At 44.0% G+C, this 27654-nt stretch overlaps 2 protein-coding genes across 3 annotated transcripts; both read left to right on the top strand.

Moving 5' to 3' along the window:
• The first annotated feature begins 2816 nt into the window (after positions 1-2816).
• LOC129838719 (tetraspanin-7-like) lies at positions 2817-4577 on the top strand. Its single transcript, XM_055905873.1, has one exon. It carries the CDS (start codon positions 2900-2902, stop codon positions 3983-3985), a length of 1086 nt encoding a protein of 361 aa, XP_055761848.1. The 5' UTR covers positions 2817-2899; the 3' UTR covers positions 3986-4577.
• A 2464-nt stretch (positions 4578-7041) lies between these two features.
• On the top strand, positions 7042-26731 carry LOC129838706 (angiopoietin-4-like). Of its 2 annotated transcripts, none has more exons than XM_055905844.1 (12): positions 7042-7528; positions 7929-8106; positions 8385-8513; positions 8817-8971; positions 20073-20247; positions 20620-20769; positions 24469-24548; positions 24643-24669; positions 24757-24848; positions 25065-25182; positions 25382-25567; positions 25783-26731. In XM_055905844.1, exons 5-12 carry the CDS (start codon positions 20156-20158, stop codon positions 26079-26081), a joined length of 1044 nt encoding a protein of 347 aa, XP_055761819.1. In that variant the 5' UTR covers positions 7042-7528; positions 7929-8106; positions 8385-8513; positions 8817-8971; positions 20073-20155; the 3' UTR covers positions 26082-26731. The 2 variants fall into 2 exon arrangements, with proteins under 2 accessions (XP_055761819.1, XP_055761818.1); XM_055905843.1 differs by having other exon boundaries at positions 7042-7542.
• Positions 26732-27654: the final 923 nt, after the last annotated feature.

The raw sequence follows: 27654 nt of genomic DNA, 5'->3' as shown, positions 1-27654 counted from the left end.
GCAGGTAGGAGACCTGCGCCCACTTCCCAGGCTTACCGTGGAGAGCGGGAGTACGGGCAGGCGCCGTGTTACGCAGTAGAGCACACGGTGTCTCCTGTACAAGTGCATAGCCCAGTGCGGGTTATTCCACCTCCCCGCACTGGTAGGGCTAGATTGGGTATTGAGCCAGGTGTCATGAGGCCGGCTCAACGTGTCTGGTCTCCAGTGCGTCTCCTCGGGCCGGCATACATGGCACCTGCCTTACGCATGGTTTCCCTGGTTCGCCTACATAGGCCGGTGCGGGTTATTCCACCTCCCCGCACTGGTCGGGCAACCGGGAGCATTCAACCAGGTAAGGTTGGGCAGGCTCAATGCTCAAGAGAGCCAGTACGCCTGCACGGTCCGGTATTTCTGGCGCCACCTCCCCGCCCCAGCCTAGTACCTACAGTGCCTACACTACGCACTAGGCTACCAGTGCGTCTCCTGAGCCCTGTTCCTCCTCCACGCACTCTCCCTGTAGTGCGTGTATCCAGTTCGGTGCCTCCAGTTCCGGCACCACGCACTAAGCCTCCTGTGCGTCTCCAGAGCCCTGTACACACTGTTTCTTCTCCCCCTACTAATCCTGATGTGCTTGACCTCAGCCTGGTGTCACCAGTGCCGGTACCACACACCAGGTATAGAGTGGGCTTTGAGAGTCCAGTGTGCCCTGTCCCTGCTCCCCGCACTAGTATGAAGGTGCGTGTCCTTAGCCCGGTGCCTCCAGTTCCGGCACCACGCACCAGGTCTACAGTGCGCCTTATCCGGCCAGAGCCATCCGTCTCCCCAGCGCCATCTGAGCCATCCGTCTCCCCAGCGCCATCTGAGCCATCCGTCTCCCCAGCGCCATCTGAGCCATCCGTCTCCCCGGCGCCGTCTGAGCCATCCGTCTGCAATGAGCCTGCAAAGCCGCCCGTCTGCCATGAGCCTGCAAAGCCGCCCGTCTGCCATGAGCCTGCAGAGCCGTCCGCCAGACAGGAGCCGCTAGAGCCGCCCGCCAGACAGGAGCCGCCAGAGCCGTCCGTCAGTCAGGATCTGCCAGAGCCGCCAACCAGACAGGATCTGCCAGAGCCGCCAGCCAGACAGGATCTGCCAGAGCCGCCAGCCAGACAGGATCTGCCAGAGCCGCCAGCCAGACAGGATCTGCCAGAGCCGCCAGCCAGACAGGATCTGCCAGAGCCGCCAGCGAGCCATGAGCAGCCAGAGCCGTCAGAGAGCCATGAGCGTCCAGAGCCGTCAGCCTGCCATGAGCGTCGAGAGCCGTCAGCCTGCCATGAGCGTCGAGAGCCGTCAGCCTGCCATGAGCGTCGAGAGCCGTCAGCCTGCCATGAGCGTCGAGAGCCGTCAGCCTGCCATGAGCGTCGAGAGCCGTCAGCCAGCCATGAGCGTCGAGAGCCGTCAGCCTGCCATGAGCGTCCAGATTCGTCAGTCAGCCATGAGCTGCCCTTCAGCCAGAAACGGCTATATACCCAGAACTGCCCCTCAGTCCAGAGCTGTCTCTCTGTCCGGAGCTGCCTTTCAGTCCGGAGTTGCCCCTCTATCATGATCTCCCTCTCTATCTTGATCTACCTCTTTATTCTGATCTATCCCTCTGTCTTGTGCTATCCCTCTGTATTGATCTATCTCTCTGTCCCGGTGCTGTCCCTGTCATTGATGTTACTAAGGGGATTCTGTGGGGGTAAAATGAGGGTGGACATTCTTAGGGGGAGATGGAGGCTAGGATGGATTATGGTGGGGTGGGGACCTCGCCCGGAGCCTGAGCCACCACCGTGGTCAGATGCCCACCCAGACCCTCCCCTAGACTTTGTGCTGGTGCGCCCGTAGTTCGCACCTTATGGGGGGGGGTTATGTCACGTTCCTGACCTATTTCTGTTAGTTTGTTATGTGTGTTAGTTGGTCAGGACGTGAGGTTGGGTGGGCATTCTATGTTTTCTGTTTCTGTGTTGGTTTTGGGTTGCCTGGTATGGCTCTTAATTAGAGGCAGGTTTTTTGCGTTCCTCTAATTAAGAGTCATATTTAGGTAGGCGTTGTCACAGTGTTCGTTGTGGGTGATTGTCTTCCGTGTCTGTGTCTGTACACCACGCGCGACTGTTTACGGTTTGTTCGGTTTGTGTAGCCTATGTTCCTATTCGTGCGTTTTTCTTGTTTTATGTAAGTACGTCGTCTAGGTCTGTCTACACCGTTTGTTGTTTTTGTTAGTTTAGTCAAGTTCGTGTTTGGTTAATAAAATATGTCTTTTCACTACGCTGCGCCTTGGTTCCCTCAATACTCCTCCTCATCCGAAGATGAAGAGGAGGAGGACTGCCGTTACAAAATGGTTGTCGACCACTTGCCTTATCTCAGCAGAATATCATACATGCGAGTACATGTGTCTTTATTGGGATGATATTCACAAAATACAGGACATACCAGAATAGGGGAATTTCTTTCCGGCTCGTTAATGCTACAAATCAACCAGAGTAGGCACTAAAATCCTGACAAGTGACTCCTCCTCACCGAGAGAGGGGGTGCGTGGTTGGTTTCTGAGTCCTAGCCATCATAAACACCTCTGCCCCTGGCCATAGAGCGAGAGGATGCGGCACTCGCCATAGTGACATGGAACTCTGGTGACCACGCAGGTGGAAGGAATCCCCGAAATAAACAGATAAATAAGACAGAAAGAGGGGGGCTGCGGATGCAGATAACACCACGACACGACGTCTCCGTCAACGAGATTTATGGTGAAGTGGGGGTACGGGGGGGGGGGGGGGGTTAACAGCCAGTAGTAAATATCTGGGGGAGGGTTGCCTCGTAGCGGGAAACGAGGGAGAACTGGAGGAGAGAGAAAGAGAGAGAGAAAGAGAGAGAGCAAGAAAGGGAGGTAGATAAAGCCTGAACCGGCATCATGAGCTGTGCAATGCCCTACGACTCCTTGCCCGCTCGGCTGAGCCCCAGGCGAACGGTGGACTGGGAACGTGAGCAGCTAGCGGCGCGGAGGCTCTCCTCTCCCAGAGGGCTGAGCCTCCTCAACCCTTCTACTGGGCTTCGGCGGCACTCGGCACTCCCCGGGTACATGCTCTCGCCCTTCCAGGAGAAAAAACACCAGGAGCACCAGGAGCAGCTGCAACAGCATCTCTCAATATCCCTGTCCTCCGAGGCCTCCATGGCGCCCCCAGCTCCCCGCATGGGTGGACCCCTGCCCTGCTGCCGGCCAGTGGGCGTCATGCCCCTGCTGCGCCTGGCCCTGCTGGCCTTCAGCTGCCTCTTTTGGGCAGCCGGTCTGGCCATCTTCACCCTGGGCGTGTGGGCCCAGGTATCGCTGGCCGACTACATGCTGCTGTCGGCCAACCGCTACCCCAACGCCCCGCTCATCCTTCTGGCCACTGGGGCAACCGTCACGGCCTGGGGCTTCCTGGGCTGTCTGGGAGTGGCCGCCAACCTACCCTTCGTGCTGCGGGCATACGGCTTCATACAGTTGGCGGCACTTATGGCAGGGCTAGCCGCCGGCCTCTCAGGCCTGTTTTACCGCGAGGACATCGCCCTAGGGTTCCGTAGTGGACTGCAGCAGGCAGTGGCGGGCTATGGCACGATCGAGGGCCCCTCCAATGCTCTGGATAGCCTGCAGAGGGGGCTAAAGTGCTGCGGGGCCGAGGGCTGGCGCGATTGGCTGACCTCCGACTGGGCCAATCAGGACGCAGTATTCTCGCCCAAGTGCAACGGCTCCTCTGTGTCGCTACCCGAGAGCTGCTGCATCCGACGCAAGGGCTGCAAGAACCAACCCCTGCCAGCAGTGGGCAGCGAAGGGGTGGCGGCTGCTGGGATCCATCCCCACGGCTGTTTCCGGAAGGTGTTCAGTTTCGTCAATGACAACGTCTTCCACATTGCTGCCACCGTGCTCGGGCTAGCCTTCACTCAGATAGGAGGCATCGCCCTGGCCTGTCTACTAGCTAACCGCCTGCAACCAAGACCACACCGACCAGTCGCACACTAATAAAGAGAGTGGGGCAACCCTGGACCTTGACTAGGGATCAACCCATCGGAGAGTAATACCATTTGGACTGTACAATGCCTCTAACTTAACATTTCGGGGCGTGTGTGGAAGAGGAAAATATAGGAAATATAATTTTACTCTGTGTCTGACAGTGTAGTGTCACTACTTTAACCCAAGGACGAGGTTGGCTGCTCGTTTTCATATCCACTCACCATCTCTTTCTCCGACCAACAACCCTGAGATAATGACTGTATATACACGGACATCTGTGAGGAGCGACCATTGACATGACTGTAAATATACTGCTTGATGCTTATGAACATGCCACATTAAGAAATGTGAAGACAGAACATTTACATGTGTGAAGATGTGCAGTGAAACAAAGTGTTATTTTATTCTGTGCTATTTTGGCAAGTCATACCAACTAATTTGGTTGTTTCTTGTAAATAATCCGTCAGAGAAATGTAACATTTACTGTTATATTTGAACCGTATGATTGTAATGATCAGACTTGACCATACACTCTAAGAAAAAGGGGTTCCAAAAGGGTTCTTGGGCTGTCCCCATAGGAACATCCTTTTGGGTTCAATGTAGAACCCTCTGTGGGTTCTTCAAAGTGTTCTCCTATAGGGACAGCCGAAGAACCCTTTCAGGTAGCACCTTTGTTTCTAATAGTGTACTGACTATACCATTTTCAGTTTGGTGATATTTGTCTTGTATATGAATATTTGACTGTCAGTTGACCATTATGGAAGATGTCTAATGTCCAAATTGCTACAGCAGACTAGGTCTAGTTCCATGTGTACATTTTTATTAAGTGTTTGTGCTGTTATATATTTAGATACAAACTCATCTTATGATGATACACTCCCAACATAAATAGTCAGGTTAAGCTTTTGAAAAGAGCAGATACATGTCTGTACCTCCATGTGGAGTATTATGATGGGAATGTATCATCCTTTTTCTGGTCTCGGTTTACTAAGTTCCTGTGACAATAATACTTTGTTATATTTAGTGCATACACCAATTCAACTACACACCAATTCTGTAATGGTCCCAAAACATTGGCATGACACGGATATAGTGCATTGGTTGGGCTGCCACATAAGCATGAGGCAGTACTGGACAGCCTGAAAAATCATCATTACCTCAGTGATTCCTTTTGTACAACTATCGCAATTCCTCACAAGGTGCATTGTTGTTCATCAAACTGCAATAAGAATGGCAATTGACATTGATTTTATAATAAATATGATTCCTATTTATAATCAATGGCATTGAAATAAATCAACGTGAGGATCATTTCACGGTCAAGTAACTCAGACCTATGGAAGTCCATCATACAAAAAATAACCATCTATACAACCAGGAATTAAAAAAGGATTTTGTAGGCGGGGGAACTGTCTACAAAATGTCTTGTTTCCCCTAATCATTTGTAATAGACATTTATTCCCATTATAGGTTGTTTCAACTCCCGCCTCCTAATTTATGTCTTGTGTACAGCCCAATGGATCAATACATTCCCTAATGTGATCTCACAATCACCTCTCCCCTCCAATACTCACTGTGCATTTTGAATCTCTTCCTCTTGTAATTGTGTGTGTGTGTGTTGTGTTCCAGGTATTATAATTAAGCAATAATGCCTGAGGGGGTGTGGTATATAACCAATATACCAAGGCTAAGGGCTGTTCTTAATGCACAACGCAACGCGGAGGTATATTGGCCATATATCACAAACCCATGAGGTGCCTTATTGCTATTACAAACTGGTTACCAACGTAATTAGAGCAGTAAAAATACATGTTTTGTCATACACATGGTATACAGTCTGATATACCACGGCTGTCAGCCAATTAGCATTCAGGACGCAAACCACCCAGTTTATAATGTGTAACATCTATTCTATGGTGAACCCGACACACAAACCCTCATGACTCATGACTCATACCTCGTGAAAGAACGGGTGTACTTCAGTCTGTTGGTTGTCCTTGACACAAACAAGGACCGTCTTCCTCTCAATTACAATATATGTATCAATGGCCTCCTTTTCATGTTGATGTGGCCATAATCTGATAAACACAACTCGTGTATATAAAAATACATTCACAGGAAAGTAAACTTCACTCAAATACTCAAAGGAAAGGACGAGGGTGAGTTCTTTACTGTAATGAACTACAATCCAAAGACAAAATTATCTAGTGAGTGAATCTTTGAAAATAGAATGTGTGTGTTGATGTTTCTGCAACTCTTTATAAACCATCTGTCGTGTATATCCTTTATGTATTTTGTGACGGTATACAGTATATGACTTGCTGTTGTACATTTAAGCTATGGGAATATGCATGATAGTGGTCAATTGTGTCAAATGCCTATACTGTATTTTTCAAACTAAGCCTTTATGATTAAAATTCCATAGTCATATCCCATCATTTTTCCCAAAACGAATCCAGGGAGTCCTTCCCCAGTGCATTCTCTTTAAAGATATAAACTGCCCATTGTATCTCCAGCTTCACAGATTGGCAGGCACAGCACTTCCATCTGCATTTTAAAAGCCTTGGATGCTAGCTGGGTTTATTTTATGACCAGGATCCGTGCTGGAAGTGCATCCGAGTGTTAAATCTTCTGCATGGGGAATGGTCGATTCTGCCTGGGCCTCTCCGGCCAGACACAGTCACAGTGTTGAATTATGGGTACCTGTATGACAACTCATTTCAACCCAAGACAGGGGTGATAAGATCTCCTGCACAAGGAAGCAATAATTTGCCCTGGTCTATATTATTGCCAATTAAAAAGGTTACATTACAAACCACACACATAGCTACACACCCACACACATAGCTACACAAACATACACAATGCAACACACACTGAGCTACACACACATATCCAGGAATACCTTACTTACACACGTGCACATGCACACACACACACACACACACACACTTTGAAAGCTCACTGTAGAATAATACTTTCTTTGAGCATTGTAGCCCACTCCATCGGGCAATTAACATTCCCAATCTGGTTTAACCAAGGCAAAATAGACTAGAGGGCCTTAATGACAACATTCAAGTGAGTAAAATTGAGACTTTAAAGACTTTCCATGTAGGCTGGTTTTGAATAGTGCACTAATAAACTCTACTCACTGTTTTGCACCATGATCCAGTCAGTGTGAGAGTTGTCATAGGCTAAATCTATGGGTGGATTATAGAGCACTTGTATTGTGCCGGGCACGACTAACTGGCCGACCCGACCTCTGTTGACCACTACAGTGGTCACTGTCGGCATGCACTCGGAAGGCTCTGCATCCTCATCTCTCAAGCGTCTACCATTCAACAATGTCGCGCTGAAAAAACTTTCCTTCATTCCAGCATCCGGGAGTTCCTGTGCAGCGAGGCCAGGGCCGCTCTGGGCATCCCCACCACCCGTGCTGCCTCTCTGGTGACATCAGACCACTATGTCAACAGAGACCCCCTCAACAATGGCCGGCGCCGCTCGGAGAGGTGTTCGTTCGGTGGTCCTGCGCATCGCCCCCTCCTTCATCGGGTGAACGGTTATTGGTGGTTCCCCTCTTCCTCTCAATTACAATATATGTATCAATGGCCTCCTTTCCTTGTCTCCTTTCCTTCATGATGACCACAGTAGGAAGGTGAATGGAATGAATGGATTTATACAATATTTCTCTACCTTGTTAAGTTCTCAGTGGTAGAGAGAGGAATCCATTGAATATGATGATTTGGCCATATTATATTACTGTGATAGCTTTCTTACTGTATGTGGGGTACCAGGGTCATAGGTGAAAGAAAACAAGGAAAATCATTAATTTAACAGCATTGGGATGTAGCTGACCGGCTGATTGACTGGCTGACTGGCTGGACTGTCTGGCTGACTAGCTGACTAGCCATGAACTCTGCTTTTGGTACTGAATGCTGACTTGCTTGTGCAGGTTCGGGTCCTTTGAGATCTTTCAGTCTCGGGATGAGTTTTCAGGCCGACAGGGTCCCAGTCCAGGGCGCCACGACATTCGGGCTCAGCTAGTGGACTAAGTCATCGACACCTTTTACCCTCACATCCAACGAAGCAATGGCAACCGCAAAGAGAGGAACACAGCATTTTTCAAAGAGGTGTGGCCTACACTGAAACTTCAGATTCAACGTGAGGTGCCTGTAGCACTATACGACAACTGTACTACCCTTTGTATTGCTACTCTTGTGATAAATATGAGATTGTAATTTATTATCAATATGAACAACGGTACCAGATGGACATTGCTAATATCCTAAAATTATTCTCTAGCACCGTACATAAACTATACAGGGTGAATACATTTCACCTTCAGTACACACTGACAAAATTACATTCATTTGTAGACCTGCTCTGTGGCTCCCCCTTGTGTTCCCAGGTGACAGTGCGGACGGCTCATCTGGTGGCCCAGTGGCAGTGTTGGCTTCTGTCATGGTGTCCTCAACACAGACAACATGAGCATATTGGGATTTACTGTGGATTACGGCCCCTTTGGCTTTATAGACAGGTATATCTACCTCACTTCCCCCTTCAACAGGAACTTCAAGATCTCCTATTGACATCAAAACATATTCATTCAGGAAATGGATGCTTGTATCACGAGTGCTGTGCGGAACTCACAAAATAACTTATAGGCAAGCTGAATATACAGTATTATTAGGTAGAAAGAACACTGAGTTAAAATTTGTTATTATACATTTTTGCTAACAAAATGCAATTTGTGCAGTTATATACGGTACATAATTGATTAATCATAAGGGCTTATTGGTAAACCCTTCATATTTCTTCCCATCTTCCAGATTCGTCCCAGAGTTTGTGTGCAAAGCATCGGACCAGACCTCACCAACACATTCCGCCTGTTGAGTGGCGTGTCCTGCCCTGTGGCGGGGGAGGGGAAGGGGGGCCACGGGGTGCCCGGTGGTGGACCTCATCCTGGAGAAGTGTGTCTCCCTGGAGGAGCTTAAGGTGGACAACAAGCTCACCATGGAGCCCCGGTGGGGAGGGGTACAGTTGTGTGGCCCACCTGGGGTCTAGTCCTCAATCACATGAAACCTATATATGATCTTTAGTGATCAGAATTTCCCCATTAGACGGTCATCAGAATAGATTTGACGTCAACTCTGTTTTAATTCACAGTTCACAGGATTAGAAATGCAAGATGTATACATGTAATGCTCTACAACATGCATTGAGGTTAACTTGGAGGGAAATGACTTCAACAATTCTGCCACCAAACAATCCACTGTGATCCCCTCATTTTCATTCACACACAAACCTTAAATGACTGGGCTATACAGTAGGTTAACCGAGAATGACTGGGCTATACAGTAGGTTAACCTAACAAATGACTGGGCTATACAGTAGGTTAACCTAACAAATGACTGGGCTATACAGTAGGTTAACCTAACAAATGACTGGGCTATACAGTAGGTTAACCTAACCTAACAAATGACTGGGCTATACAGTAGGTTAACATTAACAAATGACTGGGCTATACAGTAGGTTAACCCCAAATGACTGGGCTATACAGTAGGTTAACCTGACAAATGACTGGGCTATACAGTAGGTTAACCCCAAATGACTGGGCTATACAGTAGGTTAACCTAACAAATGACTGGGCTATACAGTAGGTTAACCTGACAAATGACTGGGCTATACAGTAGGTTAACCTGACAAATGACTGGGCTATACAGTAGGTTAACCCCAAATGACTGGGCTATACAGTAGGTTAACCTAACAAATGACTGGGCTATACAGTAGGTTAACCTAACAAATGACTGGGCTATACAGTAGGTTAACCCCAAATGACTGGGCTATACAGTAGGTTAACCTAACAAATGACTGGGCTATACAGTAGGTTAACCTAACAAATGACTGGGCTATACAGTAGGTTAACATTAACAAATGACTGGGCTATACAGCAGGTTAACCCCAAATGACTGGGCTATACAGTAGGTTAACCTAACAAATGACTGGGCTTTACAGTAGGTTAACCCCAAATGACTGGGCTATACAGTAGGTTAACCAAACAAATGACTGGGCTATACAGTAGGTTAACCCCAAATGACTGGGCTATACAGTAGGTTAACCCAAATGACTGGGCTATACAGTAGGTTAACCCCAAATGACTGGGCTATACAGTAGGTTAACCTAACAAATGACTGGGCTATACAGTAGGTTAACCTAACAAATGACTGGGCTTTACAGTAGGTTAACCACAAATGACTGGGCTATACAGTAGGTTAACCAAACAAATGACTGGGCTATACAGTAGGTTAACCCCAAATGACTGGGCTATACAGTAGGTTAACCCAAATGACTGGGCTATACAGTAGGTTAACCCCAAATGACTGGGCTATACAGTAGGTTAACCTAACAAATGACTAGGCTATACAGTAGGTTAACCAAACAAATGACTGGGCTATACAGTAGGTTAACCCCAAATGACTGGGCTATACAGTAGGTTAACCCAAATGACTGGGCTATACAGTAGGTTAACCCCAAATGACTGGGCTATACAGTAGGTTAACCTAACAAATGACTGGGCTATACAGTAGGTTAACCTAACAAATGACTGGGCTATACAGTAGGTTAACCCCAAATGACTGGGCTATACAGTAGGTTAACCTAACAAATGAATGGGCTATACAGTAGGTTAACCCCAAATGACTAGGCTATACAGTAGGTTAACCTAACAAATGACGGGGCTTTACAGTAGGTTAACCCCAAATGACTGGGCTATACAGTAGGTTAACCAAACAAATGACTGGGCTATACAGTAGGTTAACCCCAAATGACTGGGCTATACAGTAGGTTAACCCAAATGACTGGGCTATACAGTAGGTTAACCCCAAATGACTGGGCTATACAGTAGGTTAACCTAACAAATGACTGTGCTGTACAGTAGGTTAACCCCAAATGACTGGGCTATACAGTAGGTTAACCTAACAAATGACTGGGCTTTACAGTAGGTTAACCCCAAATGACTGGGCTATACAGTAGGTTAACCAAACAAATGACTGGGCTATACAGTAGGTTAACCCCAAATGACTGTGCTATACAGTAGGTTAACTCAAATGACTGGGCTATACAGTAGGTTAACCCCAAATGACTGGGCTATACAGTAGGTTAACCTAACAAATGACTGGGCTATACAGTAGGTTAACCCCAAATGACTGGGCTATACAGTAGGTTAACCCCAAATGACTGGGGTATACAGTAGGTTAACCTAACAAATGACTGGGCTATACAGTAGGTTACCCCAAATGACTGGGGTATACAGTAGGTTAACCTAACAAATGACTGGGGTATACAGTAGGTTAACCTAACAAATGACTGGGCTATACAGTAGGTTAACCTAACCTAACAAATGACTGGGGTATACAGTAGGTTAACCTAACAAATGACTGGGCTATACAGTAGGTTAACCTAACAAATGACTGGGGTATACAGTAGGTTAACCTAACAAATAACTGGGCTATACAGTAGGTTAACCCTAAATCACTGTGCTATACAGTAGGTTAACCCCAAATGACTGGGCTATACAGTAGGTTAACCCCAAATCACTGTGCTATACAGTAGGTTAACCTAACAAATGACTGGGCTATACAGTAGGTTAACCTACCAAATGACTGGGCTATACAGTAGGTTAACCTAACAAATGACTGGGCTATACAGTAGGTTAACCCCAAATGACTGGGTTATACAGTAGGTTAACCTAACAAATGACTGGGCTATACAGTAGGTTAACCCCAAATGACTGGGCTATACAGTAGGTTAACCCCAAATCACTGTGCTATACAGTAGGTTAACCCCAAATGACTGGGCTATACAGTAGCTTAACCTAACAAATCACTGTGCTATACAGTAGGTTAACCCCAAATGACTGGGGTATACAGTAGGTTAACCCCAAATGACTGGGCTATGCAGTAGGTTAACCCAAATGACTGGGCTATGCAGTAGGTTAACCCAAATGACTGGGCTATACAGTAGGTTAACCTGACAAATGACTGGCCTATACAGTCGGTTAACGTAACAAATGACTGGGCTATACAGTAGGTTAACCCCAAATGACTGGGCTATACAGTAGGTTAACCCCAAATGACTGGGGTATACAGTAGGTTAACCTAACAAATGACTGGGCTATACAGTAGGTTAACCCAAATGACTGGGCTATACAGTAGGTTAACCTAACAAATGACTGTGCTATACAGTAGGTTAACCTAACAAATGACTGGGCTATACAGTAGGTTAACCCAAATGACTGGGCTATACAGTAGGTTAACCTAACAAATGACTGTGCTATACAGTAGGTTAACCTAACAAATGACTGGGCTATACAGTAGGTTAACCCCAAATGACTGGGCTATACAGTAGGTTAACCCAAATGACTGGGCTATACAGTAGGTTAACCTAACAAATGACTGGGCTATACAGTAGGTTAACCTAACAAATGACTGGGCTATACAGTAGGTTAACCCAAATGACTGGGCTATACAGTATGTTAACCTAACAAATGACTGGGCTATACAGTAGGCTAACCCCAAATGACTGGGCTATACAGTAGGTTAACCTAACAAATGACTGGGCTTTACAGTAGGTTAACCCCAAATGACTGGGCTATACAGTAGGTTAACCTAACAAATGACTGTGCTATACAGTAGGTTAACCTAACCTAACAAATGACTGGGCTATACAGTAGGTTAACCTAACAAATGACTGGGCTATACAGTAGGTTAACATTAACAAATGACTGGGCTATACAGTAGGTTAACCCCAAATGACTGAGCTATACAGTAGGTTAACCTGACAAATGACTGGGCTATACAGTAGGTTAACCCCAAATGACTGGGCTATACAGTAGGTTAACCTAGCAAATGACTGGGCTATACAGTAGGTTAACCTGACAAATGACTGGGCTATACAGTAGGTTAACCTAACAAATGACTGGGCTATACAGTAGGTTAACCCCAAATGACTGGGCTATACAGTAGGTTAACCTAACAAATGACTGGGCTATACAGTAGGTTAACCCCAAATGACTGGGCTATACAGTAGGTTAACCTAACAAATGACTGGGCTATACAGTAGGTTAACCCCAAATGACTGGGCTATACAGTAGGTTAACCCCAAATGACTGGGCTATACAGTAGGTTAACCTAACAAATGACTGGGCTATACAGTAGGTTAACCCCAAATGACTGTTCTTCACAGTAGGTTAACCCAAATGACTGGGCTATACAGTAGGTTAACCCCAAATGACTGGGCTATACAGTAGGTTAACCTAACAAATGACTGGGCTATACAGTAGGTTAACCCCAAATGACTGGGCTATACAGTAGGTTGACCCCAAATGACTGGGGTATACAGTAGGTTAACCTAACAAATGACTTGGCTATACAGTAGGTTAACCCCAAATGACTGGGGTATACAGTAGGTTAACCTAACAAATGACGGGGTTATTCAGTAGGTTAACCTAACAAATGACTGGGCTATACAGTAGGTTAACCTAACCTAACAAATGACTGGGGTATACAGTAGGTTAACCTGACAAATGACTGGGCTATACAGTAGGTTAACCTAACAAATGACTGGGGTATACAGTAGGTTAACCTAACAAATGACTGGGCTATACAGTAGGTTAACCTAACCTGACAAATGACTGGGGTATACAGTAGGTTAACCTAACAAATGACTGGGCTATACAGTAGGTTAACCCCAAATTACTGGGCTATACAGTAGGTTAACCCCAAATGACTGGGGTATACAGTAGGTTAACCTAACAAATGACTGGGCTATACAGTAGGTTAACCCCAAATCACTGTGCTATACAGTAGGTTAACCCCAAATGACTGGGCTATACAGTAGGTTAACCCCAAATCACTGTGCTATACAGTAGGTTAACCTAACAAATGACTGGGCTATACAGTAGGTTAACCTAACAAATGACTGGGCTATACAGTAGGTTAACCCCAAATGACTGGGTTATACAGTAGGTTAACCTAACAAATGACTGGGCTATACAGTAGGTTAACCCCAAATGACTGGGCTATACAGTAGCTTAACCTAACAAATCACTGTGCTATACAGTAGGTTAACCCCAAATGACTGGGGTATACAGTAGGTTAACCCCAAATGACTGGGCTATGCAGTAGGTTAACCCCAAATGACTGGGCTATGCAGTAGGTTAACCCAAATGACTGGGCTATACAGTAGGTTAACCTGACAAATGACTGGCCTATACAGTAGGTTAACATAACAAATGACTGGGCTATACAGTAGGTTAACCCCAAATGACTGGGCTATACAGTAGGTTAACCCCAAATGACTGGGGTATACAGTAGGTTAACCTAACAAACAAATGACTGGGCTATACAGTAGGTTAACCCAAATGACTGGGCCATACAGTAGGTTAACCTAACAAATGACTGTGCTATACAGTAGGTTAACCTAACAAATGACTGGGCTATACAGTAGGTTAACCCAAATGACTGGGCTATACAGTAGGTTGACCTAACAAATGACTGTGCTATACAGTAGGTTAACCTAACAAATGACTGGGCTATACAGTAGGTTAACCTAACAAATGACTGGGCTATACAGTAGGTTAACCCAAATGACTGGGCTATACAGTAGGTTAACCTAACAAATGACTGGGCTATACAGTAGGCTAACCCCAAATGACTGGGCTATACAGTAGGTTAACCTAACAAATGACTGGGCTTTACAGTAGGTTAACCCCAAATGACTGGGCTATACAGTAGGTTAACCTAACAAATGACTGTGCTATACAGTAGGTTAACCTAACCTAACAAATGACTGGGCTATACAGTAGGTTAACCTAACAAATGACTGGGCTATACAGTAGGTTAACATTAACAAATGACTGGGCTATACAGTAGGTTAACCCCAAATGACTGGGCTATACAGTAGGTTAACCTGACAAATGACTGGGCTATACAGTAGGTTAACCCCAAATGACTGGGCTATACAGTAGGTTAACCTAGCAAATGACTGGGCTATACAGTAGGATAACCTGACAAATGACTGGGCTATACAGTAGGTTAACCTAACAAATGACTGGGCTATACAGTAGGTTAACCCCAAATGACTGGGCTATACAGTAGGTTAACCTAACAAATGACTGGGCTATACAGTAGGTTAACCCCAAATGACTGGGCTATACAGTAGGTTAACCTAACAAATGACTGGGCTATACAGTAGGTTAACCCCAAATGACTGGGCTATACAGTAGGTTAACCCCAAATGACGGGGCTATACAGTAGGTTAACCTAACAAATGACTGGGCTTTACAGTAGGTTAACCCCAAATGACTGGGCTATACAGTAGGTTAACCAAACAAATGACTGGGCTATACAGTAGGTTAACCCCAAATGACTGTTCTTCACAGTAGGTTAACCCAAATGACTGGGCTATACAGTAGGTTAACCCCAAATGACTGGGCTATACAGTAGGTTAACCTAACAAATGACTGGGCTATACAGTAGGTTAACCCCAAATGACTGGGCTATACAGTAGGTTGACCCCAAATGACTGGGGTATACAGTAGGTTAACCTAACAAATGACTGGGCTATACAGTAGGTTAACCCCAAATGACTGGGGTATACAGTAGGTTAACCTAACAAATGACGGGGTTATTCAGTAGGTTAACCTAACAAATGACTGGGCTATACAGTAGGTTAACCTAACCTAACAAATGACTGGGGTATACAGTAGGTTAACCTAACAAATGACTGGGCTATACAGTAGGTTAACCTAACAAATGACTGGGGTATACAGTAGGTTAACCTAACAAATGACTGGGCTATGCAGTAGGTTAACCTAACCTGACAAATGACTGGGGTATACAGTAGGTTAACCTAACAAATGACTGGGCTATACAGTAGGTTAACCCCAAATTACTGGGCTATACAGTAGGTTAACCCCAAATGACTGGGGTATACAGTAGGTTAACCTAACAAATGACTGGGCTATACAGTAGGTTAACCCCAAATCACTGTGCTATACAGTAGGTTAACCCCAAATGACTGGGCTATACAGTAGGTTAACCCCAAATCACTGGGCTATAGAGTAGGTTAACCTAACAAATGACTGGGCTATACAGTAGGTTAACCCAAATGACTGGGGTATACAGTAGGTTAACCTAACAAATGACTGGGCTATACAGTAGGTTAACCCCAAATGACTGGGCTATACAGTAGCTTAACCTAACAAATCACTGTGCTATACAGTAGGTTAACCCCAAATGACTGGGGTATACAGTAGGTTAACCCCAAATGACTGGGCTATGCAGTAGGTTAACCCCAAATGACTGGGCTATGCTGTAGGTTAACCCAAATGACTGGGCTATACAGTAGGTTAACCTGACAAATGACTGGCCTATACAGTAGGTTAACGTAACAAATGACTGGGCTATACAGTAGGTTAACCCAAATGACTGGGCTATACAGTAGATTAACCTAACAAATGACTGTGCTATACAGTAGGTTAACCTAACAAATGACTGGGCTATACAGTAGGTTAACCCAAATGACTGGGCTATACAGTAGGTTAACCTAACAAATGACTGTGCTATACAGTAGGTTAACCTAACAAATGACTGGGCTATACAGTAGGTTAACCTAACAAATGACTGGGCTATACAGTAGGTTAACCCCAAATGACTGGGCTATACAGTAGGTTAACCTAACAAATGACTGGGCTATACAGTAGGTTAACCCCAAATGACTGGGCTATACAGTAGGTTAACCCCAAATGACGGGGCTATACAGTAGGTTAACCTAACAAATGACTGGGCTTTACAGTAGGTTAACCCCAAATGACTGGGCTATACAGTAGGTTAACCAAACAAATGACTGGGCTATACAGTAGGTTAACCCCAAATGACTGTTCTTCACAGTAGGTTAACCCAAATGACCGGGCTATACAGTAGGTTAACCCCAAATGACTGGGCTATACAGTAGGTTAACCTAACAAATGACTGGGCTATACAGTAGGTTAACCCCAAATGACTGGGCTATACAGTAGGTTGACCCCAAATGACTGGGGTATACAGTAGGTTAACCTAACAAATGACTGGGCTATACAGTAGGTTAACCCCAAATGACTGGGGTATACAGTAGGTTAACCTAACAAATGACGGGGTTATTCAGTAGGTTAACCTAACAAATGACTGGGCTATACAGTAGGTTAACCTAACCTAACAAATGACTGGGGTATACAGTAGGTTAACCTAACAAATGACTGGGCTATACAGTAGGTTAACCTAACAAATGACTGGGGTATACAGTAGGTTAACCTAACAAATGACTGGGCTATGCAGTAGGTTAACCTAACCTGACAAATGACTGGGGTATACAGTAGGTTAACCTAACAAATGACTGGGCTATACAGTAGGTTAACCCCAAATTACTGGGCTATACAGTAGGTTAACCCCAAATGACTGGGGTATACAGTAGGTTAACCTAACAAATGACTGGGCTATACAGTAGGTTAACCCCAAATCACTGTGCTATACAGTAGGTTAACCCCAAATGACTGGGCTATACAGTAGGTTAACCCCAAATCACTGGGCTATAGAGTAGGTTAACCTAACAAATGACTGGGCTATACAGTAGGTTAACCCAAATGACTGGGGTATACAGTAGGTTAACCTAACAAATGACTGGGCTATACAGTAGGTTAACCCCAAATGACTGGGCTATACAGTAGCTTAACCTAACAAATCACTGTGCTATACAGTAGGTTAACCCCAAATGACTGGGGTATACAGTAGGTTAACCCCAAATGACTGGGCTATGCAGTAGGTTAACCCCAAATGACTGGGCTATGCTGTAGGTTAACCCAAATGACTGGGCTATACAGTAGGTTAACCTGACAAATGACTGGCCTATACAGTAGGTTAACGTAACAAATGACTGGGCTATACAGTAGGTTAACCCAAATGACTGGGCTATACAGTAGATTAACCTAACAAATGACTGTGCTATACAGTAGGTTAACCTAACAAATGACTGGGCTATACAGTAGGTTAACCCAAATGACTGGGCTATACAGTAGGTTAACCTAACAAATGACTGTGCTATACAGTAGGTTAACCTAACAAATGACTGGGCTATACAGTAGGTTAACCCCAAATGACTGGGCTATACAGTAGGTTAACCCAAATGACTGGGCTATACAGTAGGTTAACCTAACAAATGACTGGGCTATACAGTAGGTTAACCTAACAAATGACTGGGCTATACAGTAGGTTAACCCAAATGACTGGGCTATACAGTAGGTTAACCTAACAAATGACTGGGCTATACAGTAGGTTAACCCCAAATGACTGGGCTATACAGTAGGTTAACCTAACAAATGACTGGGCTTTACAGTAGGTTAACCCCAAATGACTGGGCTATACAGTAGGTTAACCTAACAAATGACTGTGCTATACAGTAGGCTAACCTAACCTAACAAATGACTGGGCTATACAGTAGGTTAACCTAACCTAACAAATGACTGGGCTATACAGTAGGTTAACCCCAAATGACTGGGCTATACAGTAGGTTAACCTAACAAATGACTGTGCTATACAAGTAGGTTAACCTAACAAATGACTGGGCTATATAGTAAGTTAACCTAACAAATGACTGGGCTATACAGTAGGTTAACCCCAAATGACTGGGCTATACAGTAGGTTAACCCCAAATGACTGGGGTATACAGTAGGTTAACCTAACAAATGACTGGGCTATACAGTAGGTTAACATTAACAAATGACTGGGCTATACAGTAGGTTAACCCCAAATGACTGGGCTATACAGTAGGTTAACCTGACAAATGACTGGGCTATACAGTAGGTTAACCCCAAATGACTGGGCTATACAGTAGGTTAACCCCAAATGACTGGCCTATACAGTAGGTTAACCCCAAATGACTGGCCTATACAGTAGGTTAACCCCAAATGACTGGGGTATACAGTAGGTTAACCCCAAATGACTGGGGTATACAGTAGGTTAACCCCAAATGACTGGGCTATATAGTAGGTTAACCCAAATGACTGGGCTATACAGTAGGTTAACCTAACAAATGACTGGGCTATACAGTAGGTTAACCCCAAATGACTGTGCTATACAAGTAGGTTAACCTAACAAATGACTGGGCTATACAGTAGGTTAACCTAACAAATGACTGTGCTATACAAGTAGGTTAACCTAACAAATGACTGTGCTATACAAGTAGGTTAACCTTACAAATGACTGTGCTATACAAGTAGGTTAACCTAACAAATGACTGTGCTATACAAGTAGGTTAACCTAACAAATGACTGTGCTATACAGTAGGTTAACCTAACAAATGACTGGGCTATACAGTAGGTTAACCTAACAAATGACTGTGCTATACAAGTAGGTTAACCTAACAAATGACTGTGCTATACAAGTAGGTTAACCCCAAATGACTGGGCTATACAGTAGGTTAACCTAACAAATGACTGTGCTATACAAGTAGGTTAACCTAACAAATGACTGGGCTATACAAGTAGGTTAACCTAACAAATGACTGTGCTATACAAGTAGGTTAACCTAACAAATGACTGGGCTATACAGTAGGTTAACCCAAATGACTGGGCTATACAGCAGTTTAACCTAACAAATGTTCTCAGAAATGTTTGCTTGTCGGGATGTTCCTATCCACGTTTGCAAGATGTTGTGGTTCCTAATATCATCCTTCATTGTACCCTTGATGTGCAATCAGCGATTTGGAGAAAAATCATAAAAGGATCATCTGTAAATTTAAGCTGTTTAAGTGCGGAAGGACTTGTTTAAGGTTGCTATACATTTTTATTATCTGTCTGGTTAAGTAGGTAGCTAGCAATATTAGCTACACATGCTAATGTAAGTATGTCAGATATAGCACCTCAGTGTATTTATTCATATTCATATAGTTATCCCCAAGTAATTAGCTAACTTGCACAATATTGCCCATTCTCCTAGTTAATGTTTTCAATCTAGCCCCTTAGTCTCAGTTTTTACCTCTCTCTTGACTCCCTCTATGCACACAGTGAGCTGGCTATGGTCCTCTCTTTGGCCCAGACCAACCCAGCCATGTCTGGCCTGGTGGCAGACCGACCATCAGCTGGAGAAGATGGGCAGGCTGAAGGAGCTGCTGAGCACCAATCAGGAAGAGCTGAGGGCAAAGCAGAGAGAGGATTGGCTATGCTGGATCAGTCAGTACAGGTTGGTTAGTTAGGAGATGCCGGATCGAGGATCCTACTCAATCAAAACCACTTACTTGGTTATTGATCAAAGAAATAGCATCCTTTCTGCATACCAAAGCATATATGAATTGATCCATACTTTCTTGGTATTGTTGCACGCCAGTGGTGGCTGGTGGCATTTTAAATTGGGAGGATGGGCTCATAGTAATGGCTGGAACAGAATAAATGGAATGGTCTCAAACACATCAAACACCTGTTTTCTCTGTGTTTTATACCATTCCATTCACTCCATTCCATTAATTATTATGAGCTGTCCTCCCCTCAACAGCCTCCTGTGTTTCACGCTGTCATCATGGTTTACATCATCCCCCCTGTGTGTTCGATGACCCAGGAAGTGGTTGGTGAAGGAGTGTGATGGAGCAAGGGAGGTGTGTACCATAGAGGAAGAGAGGATCCGTGTGATGGACAGCACCAACCCACCCGTGGTGCTCCGCAACTACATTGCCCAGAATGCAGTGCAGAAAATGTTGACTTCTCAGAGGTATAGAATTGACATGTTGTATCTACTTCATACACTGTAGCTATCAACACATGGTGAATATTTTTGTTGTTGCACTTTCTGCTTGTAGTGATATTACAGTATACAGTGAGCTCCAAAAGTATTGGGACAGTGACACATTGCTAGGAATATTCCTTGCTAGGTATATGGGACCAAATATTAAACTTTTGACTACTTTAATACACTTAAGGGAATTTGTTCCAATACTTTGGCCCCCTAAAATGGAGGGACTATGTGCAAAAAGTGCTGAAATGTCTAAATGGTCACCCAATATGGATGAAAATACCCTCAAATTAAAGCTGACACTGCACTTTAATCTCATAGCCAAATCCAAAGTGCTGGAGTATAGAGCCAAAACAACAACAAATGTGTCACTGTGCCAACACTTTTGGAGCTCACTGTACTGTATATCCATGGTTGGGCTGATTAATTGAAAAATGTAATTAGTAACTGATTACAAATTACATAATAAATCATTAGTAATGTAATCCATTGGATTACTCGAAATGGTTAACGTAATCTGATTACTTTTGGATTACTTCTTTGGTTAGCCAGCATCTGCCACCTCAGTTTATGCTGCAGATATCTTTAGGCAAGTGCTGGCTCAGCTGCCTTATGCATCTTCTTGATGAAATTGCATCACTGCTAAAAGGTCAGCTTCACTGTCAAGTTCCAAGGAAAGCATTCAACACTCATTCTTTGGTTGTGCAATGGGCCTACTCCACCCAGCCACCAAGCAGATCGTGGCCAGTAAAAGAGGAAATGTTATTTTGAATCTCTGACCCAGCTATGAATGTCTGTTCCACACATAAATGTCTGACCCAACCATGAATGTCTGACCTATAACAGTCTACTATGATAAAGCCGTCAAAAGACAGATGTAACAGATCCAGGAGTAATCAGAATATTTCATGAGTTGGATGATCAATTGTGCAAATATTTTGAATGTGGACTATTCTAAGTTGGCACAACACGTAGCTCTATCTGAAAGGCAGATGGGTAGATTTTTGTATACTCATTTCTACTGAAACTAGAGGTTTAGCTGAGTAAGCAGCTGATTTGTCATGTGTGTCATCCCAGTACTTGGAAAATGAACAGAATGGAGCTGAGTTGACTAACCCAAAAAATCATTTTGAAAACAAAGATCCTGATGATATTTGGGATGATTCAGTTCTCAGGAAGTGGGGGTCTGATGTTTTTAGTTGAAAATAGATTCGAACGGCTGGGAAAAGCTTCCATTCTCTCTGAAAGGTAACTTCCGGGCTGTCTGTCTAGCAGTTAAGAACGTTATGCTAGTAACTGAAAGGTCGCTGGTTCAAATCCACGAGCCAACTGGGTGGAAAATCTGATGTGCCCTCGAGCAAGGCCCTTGACTCTATTATGCTCCTGTAAGTCACTCAGGATAATAGCATCTGCTTAAAATGTAAAAACCTGCTACTTCAGTGTGCTTGAGTCAAACACATGCAGATAATCCAAAATGAAATTTGCTGTTTTTAAGACTCACTGTAATCCCATTATTATTTTATTTTTTGTAATCTGGGTTGATTAGTTGCTTTATTTTTGTAGTCTAATTACGTCATCCCTGTTATATGTAAACCGTTTGTACCCAACCCTGTATATCATTGCTCATTATGTTAAATCAACTCTTGTTCAATCTCTCAGGTCTGCAGAGTTCTAAATGTTCTAGTGAACCCCTACTCTGCCCAACCTGAGTCAGAACTACCTGGTGGGCCTAAAACATTTGGAGAGAGGGACAAGAAAGGGATGGAGAAAGACAAAGGGGGAAGGCAGGATGAGGGGAGGACAGATGGAAACCAAAATGGTGTCCCATATGACAGCAAGCCTCCTGTGTGGGCACGAGAGATCTGTGTCACCTGATTGTCATAGTGCCTCCCTGACCCCAAAACTCAACTGACAGTGGAGAAAGATGTAGATGGTGTTCCTCAGGGCACTGTTCTAGGTCCATTCCGCTTTTCAATGATGGAACCCTCCTCTTTGTTCTGAGTCAGTTGGGTTAATGTCAAGGGAGGTAGTTCAGAGTGTATACTTCAGAGTGCTCCTGGATGTCAGTCAGTAGAATAAACTGATGGTGAATGAAGACTCAGGTAATCAGTCAGTGACCTGTCTGTGTTGGAGAGACCAGGAGCACCCTGACTGTGTGTCTATGCACACACACACACTTGAATTTTGCATGCATTTAGATTATTTCACACACACCATGTAGTGTGTGCATGATTGAAGAGATATAATCAAATAAACTCATACATTCAGGAACATAATCATTGATCATCTTACTAACACCCACAAATGGTCTTCATCTTAGAACAGTGGATAAAAACTGTATCTACACACAATCTCTTGAATCCATAAATAAAATAATGTATATCTTAATAATAAATCTTAATACAAGAGGCAAGGTTTCACACAATGTTATGTTAATTTATATTATGTGATGTGTTGAAAGTGGGGAAAAAATGCTGTAAAAATATGTTTTTTTTTGTTTTTGAATAGGATATATCTAAAGACATTTGAGATATAAACACATATGGAGTTGGTAACAAGAGTGTCTGTACTTTTACTTGATTTCTTGTTCATTGGACTGTGAAGTGTGTATTCCTGGCTGTTTGTAATTTCCTGTAAAGTCCAGTATTGGAATGTCAAGAGTGTTTTGCTTTGGAGCGGGGGCTCTGAGTAACAGGGATCGCCCACAATAACATTAGCACAAGCACGGTGTGGGGGAGTGTTTTTCCGCAACAACACTATGGGCAAGTTCATTTTGCATGGTCCTGTGCCCCGGTTGGGAGGAGTTTTCACATTTTAGAACCTTCCATTGGTCCTTAAGTGAAATCTCCCTGTCTGTCAGCCCTGTCTGTGATACTTTGAGGCATCTGAGAACACTAAACTGGAAACGTGGAGTCAGGGTGTGTGCAGAAGGCGGTGCTTGAGTCAATAAATAAATAGGCTTACAAGCAATCCTCTCTGAATGAACTTTAAACTGACTGGTCGTAGACAATACACCATAAAGGAATACACGGAGGTAGGTTTTCTCTACATATGTGAATCACACAATGTCAATTTCAAATTTGCGATTATAGTATTATATTATGTGATATATTATGCATAGTATTTATCCTGTGTGAAATGTCTAATGATGGCAGCATAACAAAAAATTATCTATAATTTTTCCGTTTCCCTTATTTGGGAACATGTATGGTGTTTACCGTTCTGTTAATGGAGTGGATATGGTGATGTTTCAAGTTCTTTCCAAATATTTGAGTTTTGTAGCACAAAACTACAGTAGCTCTGGTTCAGAATGTCTGTTTCTCAATTTTTGGTTTTATACATAATCACTACATTTTAGAGGAGACAGAAAAAGTAATTTACTTGCAAGAATGGCCTACAACAAATGCTTGCTTGTGTAGGGGACCAGTGTGGTTTCAGATATGGACAGGTTACTGATGCCACAATAATCATACTAACACACACCGAATACTACTAAGAGATAGATTTGGGTCTAAGGATATTATCTATGTTTGACATCAGTTTTCTGTTTAGGACCTGTACAGGATGCAATTCAGGAAACATTGCATTTTTACAACGTTGGGTCACACAGGGATAATAAGGAAACAACAGAAGAAAAAGTAACAAAAATGACATTTCATCTCTCCCTCTGTCTCTCAGAAAATTGGACAAAATGTGGAATAGGATATTTTTTTGTGGACTGGTGGTCTGTCTTATCTGCCTCACTGAACAGACTCAGGTAAATATACAGTCAGTTAGCAATGAAAAACAGAGAAACATGTTATTCCTTTAAACCTGGGAGTAATCATTACTTATCTACTGGTTTTGTACGGGGCCAGAAAACACCTTTAGTTGTTCAAGGTAAGTTTTAGTTATTTTTTTAAACCACTTCCATTGGAAAGACAATAGTTCATGTGCTGTATGTTTATGTGTGTTTGCTTGTTTCAGGGACAGATTGCACACAGATCAAAACTCTCTCCCCTCGGGCCACGAGTGGAGTGTATGTCATTCAACCTGCAGGAGTCAGATTCCCCTTTAAGGTATGGAAACATCTAAATATTTATGCCAGGTACTATATCTACTGTTGTCATTTGGTTGCACAGCCACACAAGGGCAGTAAAGCTTAGCAATGGAATGTAGAAGGTGTCGCCAGGCTTGCCAGAGTTACTGAAGTTCTACACAGTTCCATTCTGGGACCGTTTTTGTTCACAAAACAACTATTTTTTGATTGAAAAGTACATTGATGTTGTGTACAGGTGTATTGTGAGATGCTGGCGGACGGAGGCTGGACAGTCTTTCAGAGGCGCTCCGGGGCAGAGGTTCTTTTCAACAGGAAGTGGGCAGTGTACAAACAAGGCTTTGGGCATCTACGGAGTAATGAAGGGTCCCTCTGAGCACCTCACATTTCACCAGCAACTAATACTGTAAACTGTGTACTTTGCTGAGCCAATGTTGGCCAAATTTAAATTCATTTATGTCTATAATATCTTACCTCTAAGGCAATTTATAGAGAGTTCCCTATACTGTCTGTTTTTCTCTTCTCAATTCAGTTCTCTTTGCTGTTGTTTCCTAGAGGACCACTGGCTAGGTCTGAGTAAGGTGTTTGCTCTAACAAAGGGCAGGGGCCGGAGATCGACTATGCGGGTCGACCTGTGGGACTTTGAAGGCGGCACTGCCTTCGCTGAGTACAGTGACTTCCGTCTGGGCCCGGAGAGGGGGGCCTATAAGCTGAACGTTGGAGCCTACAAGGGCAATGCAGGTAACAGTTAATTTCAACAGCACAGGGGGACAGTGGTCATATTATTTACTGCAGTGTTATAATATTTCACATTTGGTGGCAGCAATGGGACTTCTACACATGACATAATATGTCATATGATATGTATGCGGGGTTGATATTTTTAAATGGTGTAGGCTTTGGAAGTCAATACAATCAAGAGTGTTCTCTCTTCCTCCCTCCCTGTCTCTCCGTAGGTGATGCCATCCGTGGGAAATACGCCGGCATTGACCAGAATGGCTTTGGCTTCAGCACAACCGACAAGGACAATGATGGCTGCTCACCCTGCATCTTTGGCGACATCGCCGAGAACGAGTGCAGCTTCTCGGAGGGAGGAGGGTGGTGGTACAGTCGCTGTGGCTCTGCCAGCCTGAACGGAGACTGGCACCCCGTCGGCGAACACATCGGCTGGGCCTCCGGCCTCCACTGGGAGACCTGGAAAGGACCTGCCCCATACTCGGCCCGAGCCAGCCGCATGATGATCAAGTCTGTGTGAGGCCACGTCTCAATAAATCTGAAATGGTTTCCTAGGCCTATGTCTCCTTTGCTTTATGACCACCGGTCTGAGCCACATTGGTGGGCATGAGCAGAGGAAACCATTGAAATAACTGGAACACACAGCTATGTGTTCCATGGAGTGATGCCTGCATATCGTGCTATTTGCTTATATTGCTTGGTCAGTTTATTTGGGTCTGTTGTGCAATCAACCCACTGTATTTTTTTTTTTTTTTATCCCATTCGCTTTGTTGTTTTATATCATGGTGCATAAATCAGAGCCAACATGTAAGTGACAGAAATAGAAAATATCCATTTTATACACTTTTTACCCTCTAAAGTCTACCATGAGTTATGTTTTCAGTGAAGAGAAAATACCTTGTGGAAGTTTTATTTGTTACACTGCAACAATTCTACATCCAACTTCTGAACAGTTTCCTCACATTGTTTGACATCATTTATATTCTAGAATGTTGATGTTGCATACATTTTTTAATTAAATACATTTTTGAACATTTGTTTAGCACGAACATATTCAATAATGTTCAGAAACCATTCATTTTGCTTGAATTCACACATTCAAAGCTCTGTGTTTATAGAGAAATAGAAGATGTACTTATTGTATAATAAATCATTCATGGTTTCTCATCATACAGTAAATAGGTTGTTGTTCTCCTACCCTAGAAGCCTGGTTTCTAGCTTTCATTGATTATGGATCTTTAACTTTTAAACATTGCTACATAAAAAATAAAAAACGTCTAGTGACATCATTTAGGACCTTTAAGGTTGCAGTGACACATCCATAACCTGAGCGGAAACCAGATTGCATACCAGAGAGAATACTATAGACATCAAGAAAGCCAGTCAGTTGATTATTATAGTGTTTCCAACACTTTTGATAAACAAGGAAAAATAGAAATAGGCCTGTAACAGTTAGGATCAGCTTGATCTCCTCCTTTACATAAAGGACAAACCGTGGCTGCCTTCCAAGCAATGGGAACCTCCCCAGAAAGGAGAGACAGGTTTAGTGAGTGTATACATTTTCTTACTTATTATTTCTCCATACTGGTTCTCTGTGTGAATCGAACACACAACTCTGGCATTGAAAGCACCAATGCTCTACCAACTGAGCCACTCCACTTGCTGCATTTCAGCCATTATCATGAGCCATCCTCCCCTCAGCAGCCTAATGTGCCACACATACACGTATTATATATATATGATGTATTATATTGAGATATTAACCCAGAATAACTCAGAATGAAGACTAAATGGACTAACGGACTTCGAACATTCTCAAGTGGTCATGTCTTGTGTCTTTCTCTCCTTTTTCTCTTTCTTCCGGAGGACTTTATCATCCGTGGTTTTGTACAGGGCCAGAAAACACCTTTAGTTGTTCAAGGTATGAGTGGGAGGTTCCTGGTAGAGAGCCAGACGTGGGTGGAACACAGGGGTCTCACTGCGGTGGCGGTCTGCCTGTTCTTTTTGACGATGGAAGGCGTGCTGGAGTCTCACTTGAGTGTCTCTCCACACTTCTGTTCGCCGGAACCACTCATCAACTGCAGGTGCTTCGG

The sequence above is a fragment of the Salvelinus fontinalis genome, chromosome 39 (assembly GCF_029448725.1).
Source record: "Salvelinus fontinalis isolate EN_2023a chromosome 39, ASM2944872v1, whole genome shotgun sequence".
NCBI lineage: Eukaryota > Metazoa > Chordata > Actinopteri > Salmoniformes > Salmonidae > Salvelinus > Salvelinus fontinalis.
This window is presented reverse-complemented; position numbering and strand designations above follow the sequence as displayed.

What these genes read in the sequence shown, in the direction of transcription:
- LOC129838719 (XM_055905873.1), top strand. Translation starts at nt 2,900, where the DNA reads ATGAGCTGTGCAATGCCCTACGACTCCTTGCCCGCTCGGCTGAGCCCC.
- LOC129838706 (XM_055905844.1), top strand. Translation starts at nt 20,156, where the DNA reads ATGGGCAGGCTGAAGGAGCTGCTGAGCACCAATCAGGAAGAGCTGAGG. An exon ending in AAAATGTTGACTTCTCAGAG is followed by an intron (nt 20,770 to 24,468) that starts GTATAGAATTGA and finishes TCTGTCTCTCAG; the next exon opens with AAAATTGGACAAAATGTGGA. An exon ending in CCTCACTGAACAGACTCAGG is followed by an intron (nt 24,549 to 24,642) that starts TAAATATACAGT and finishes GTTTTGTACGGG; the next exon opens with GCCAGAAAACACCTTTAGTT.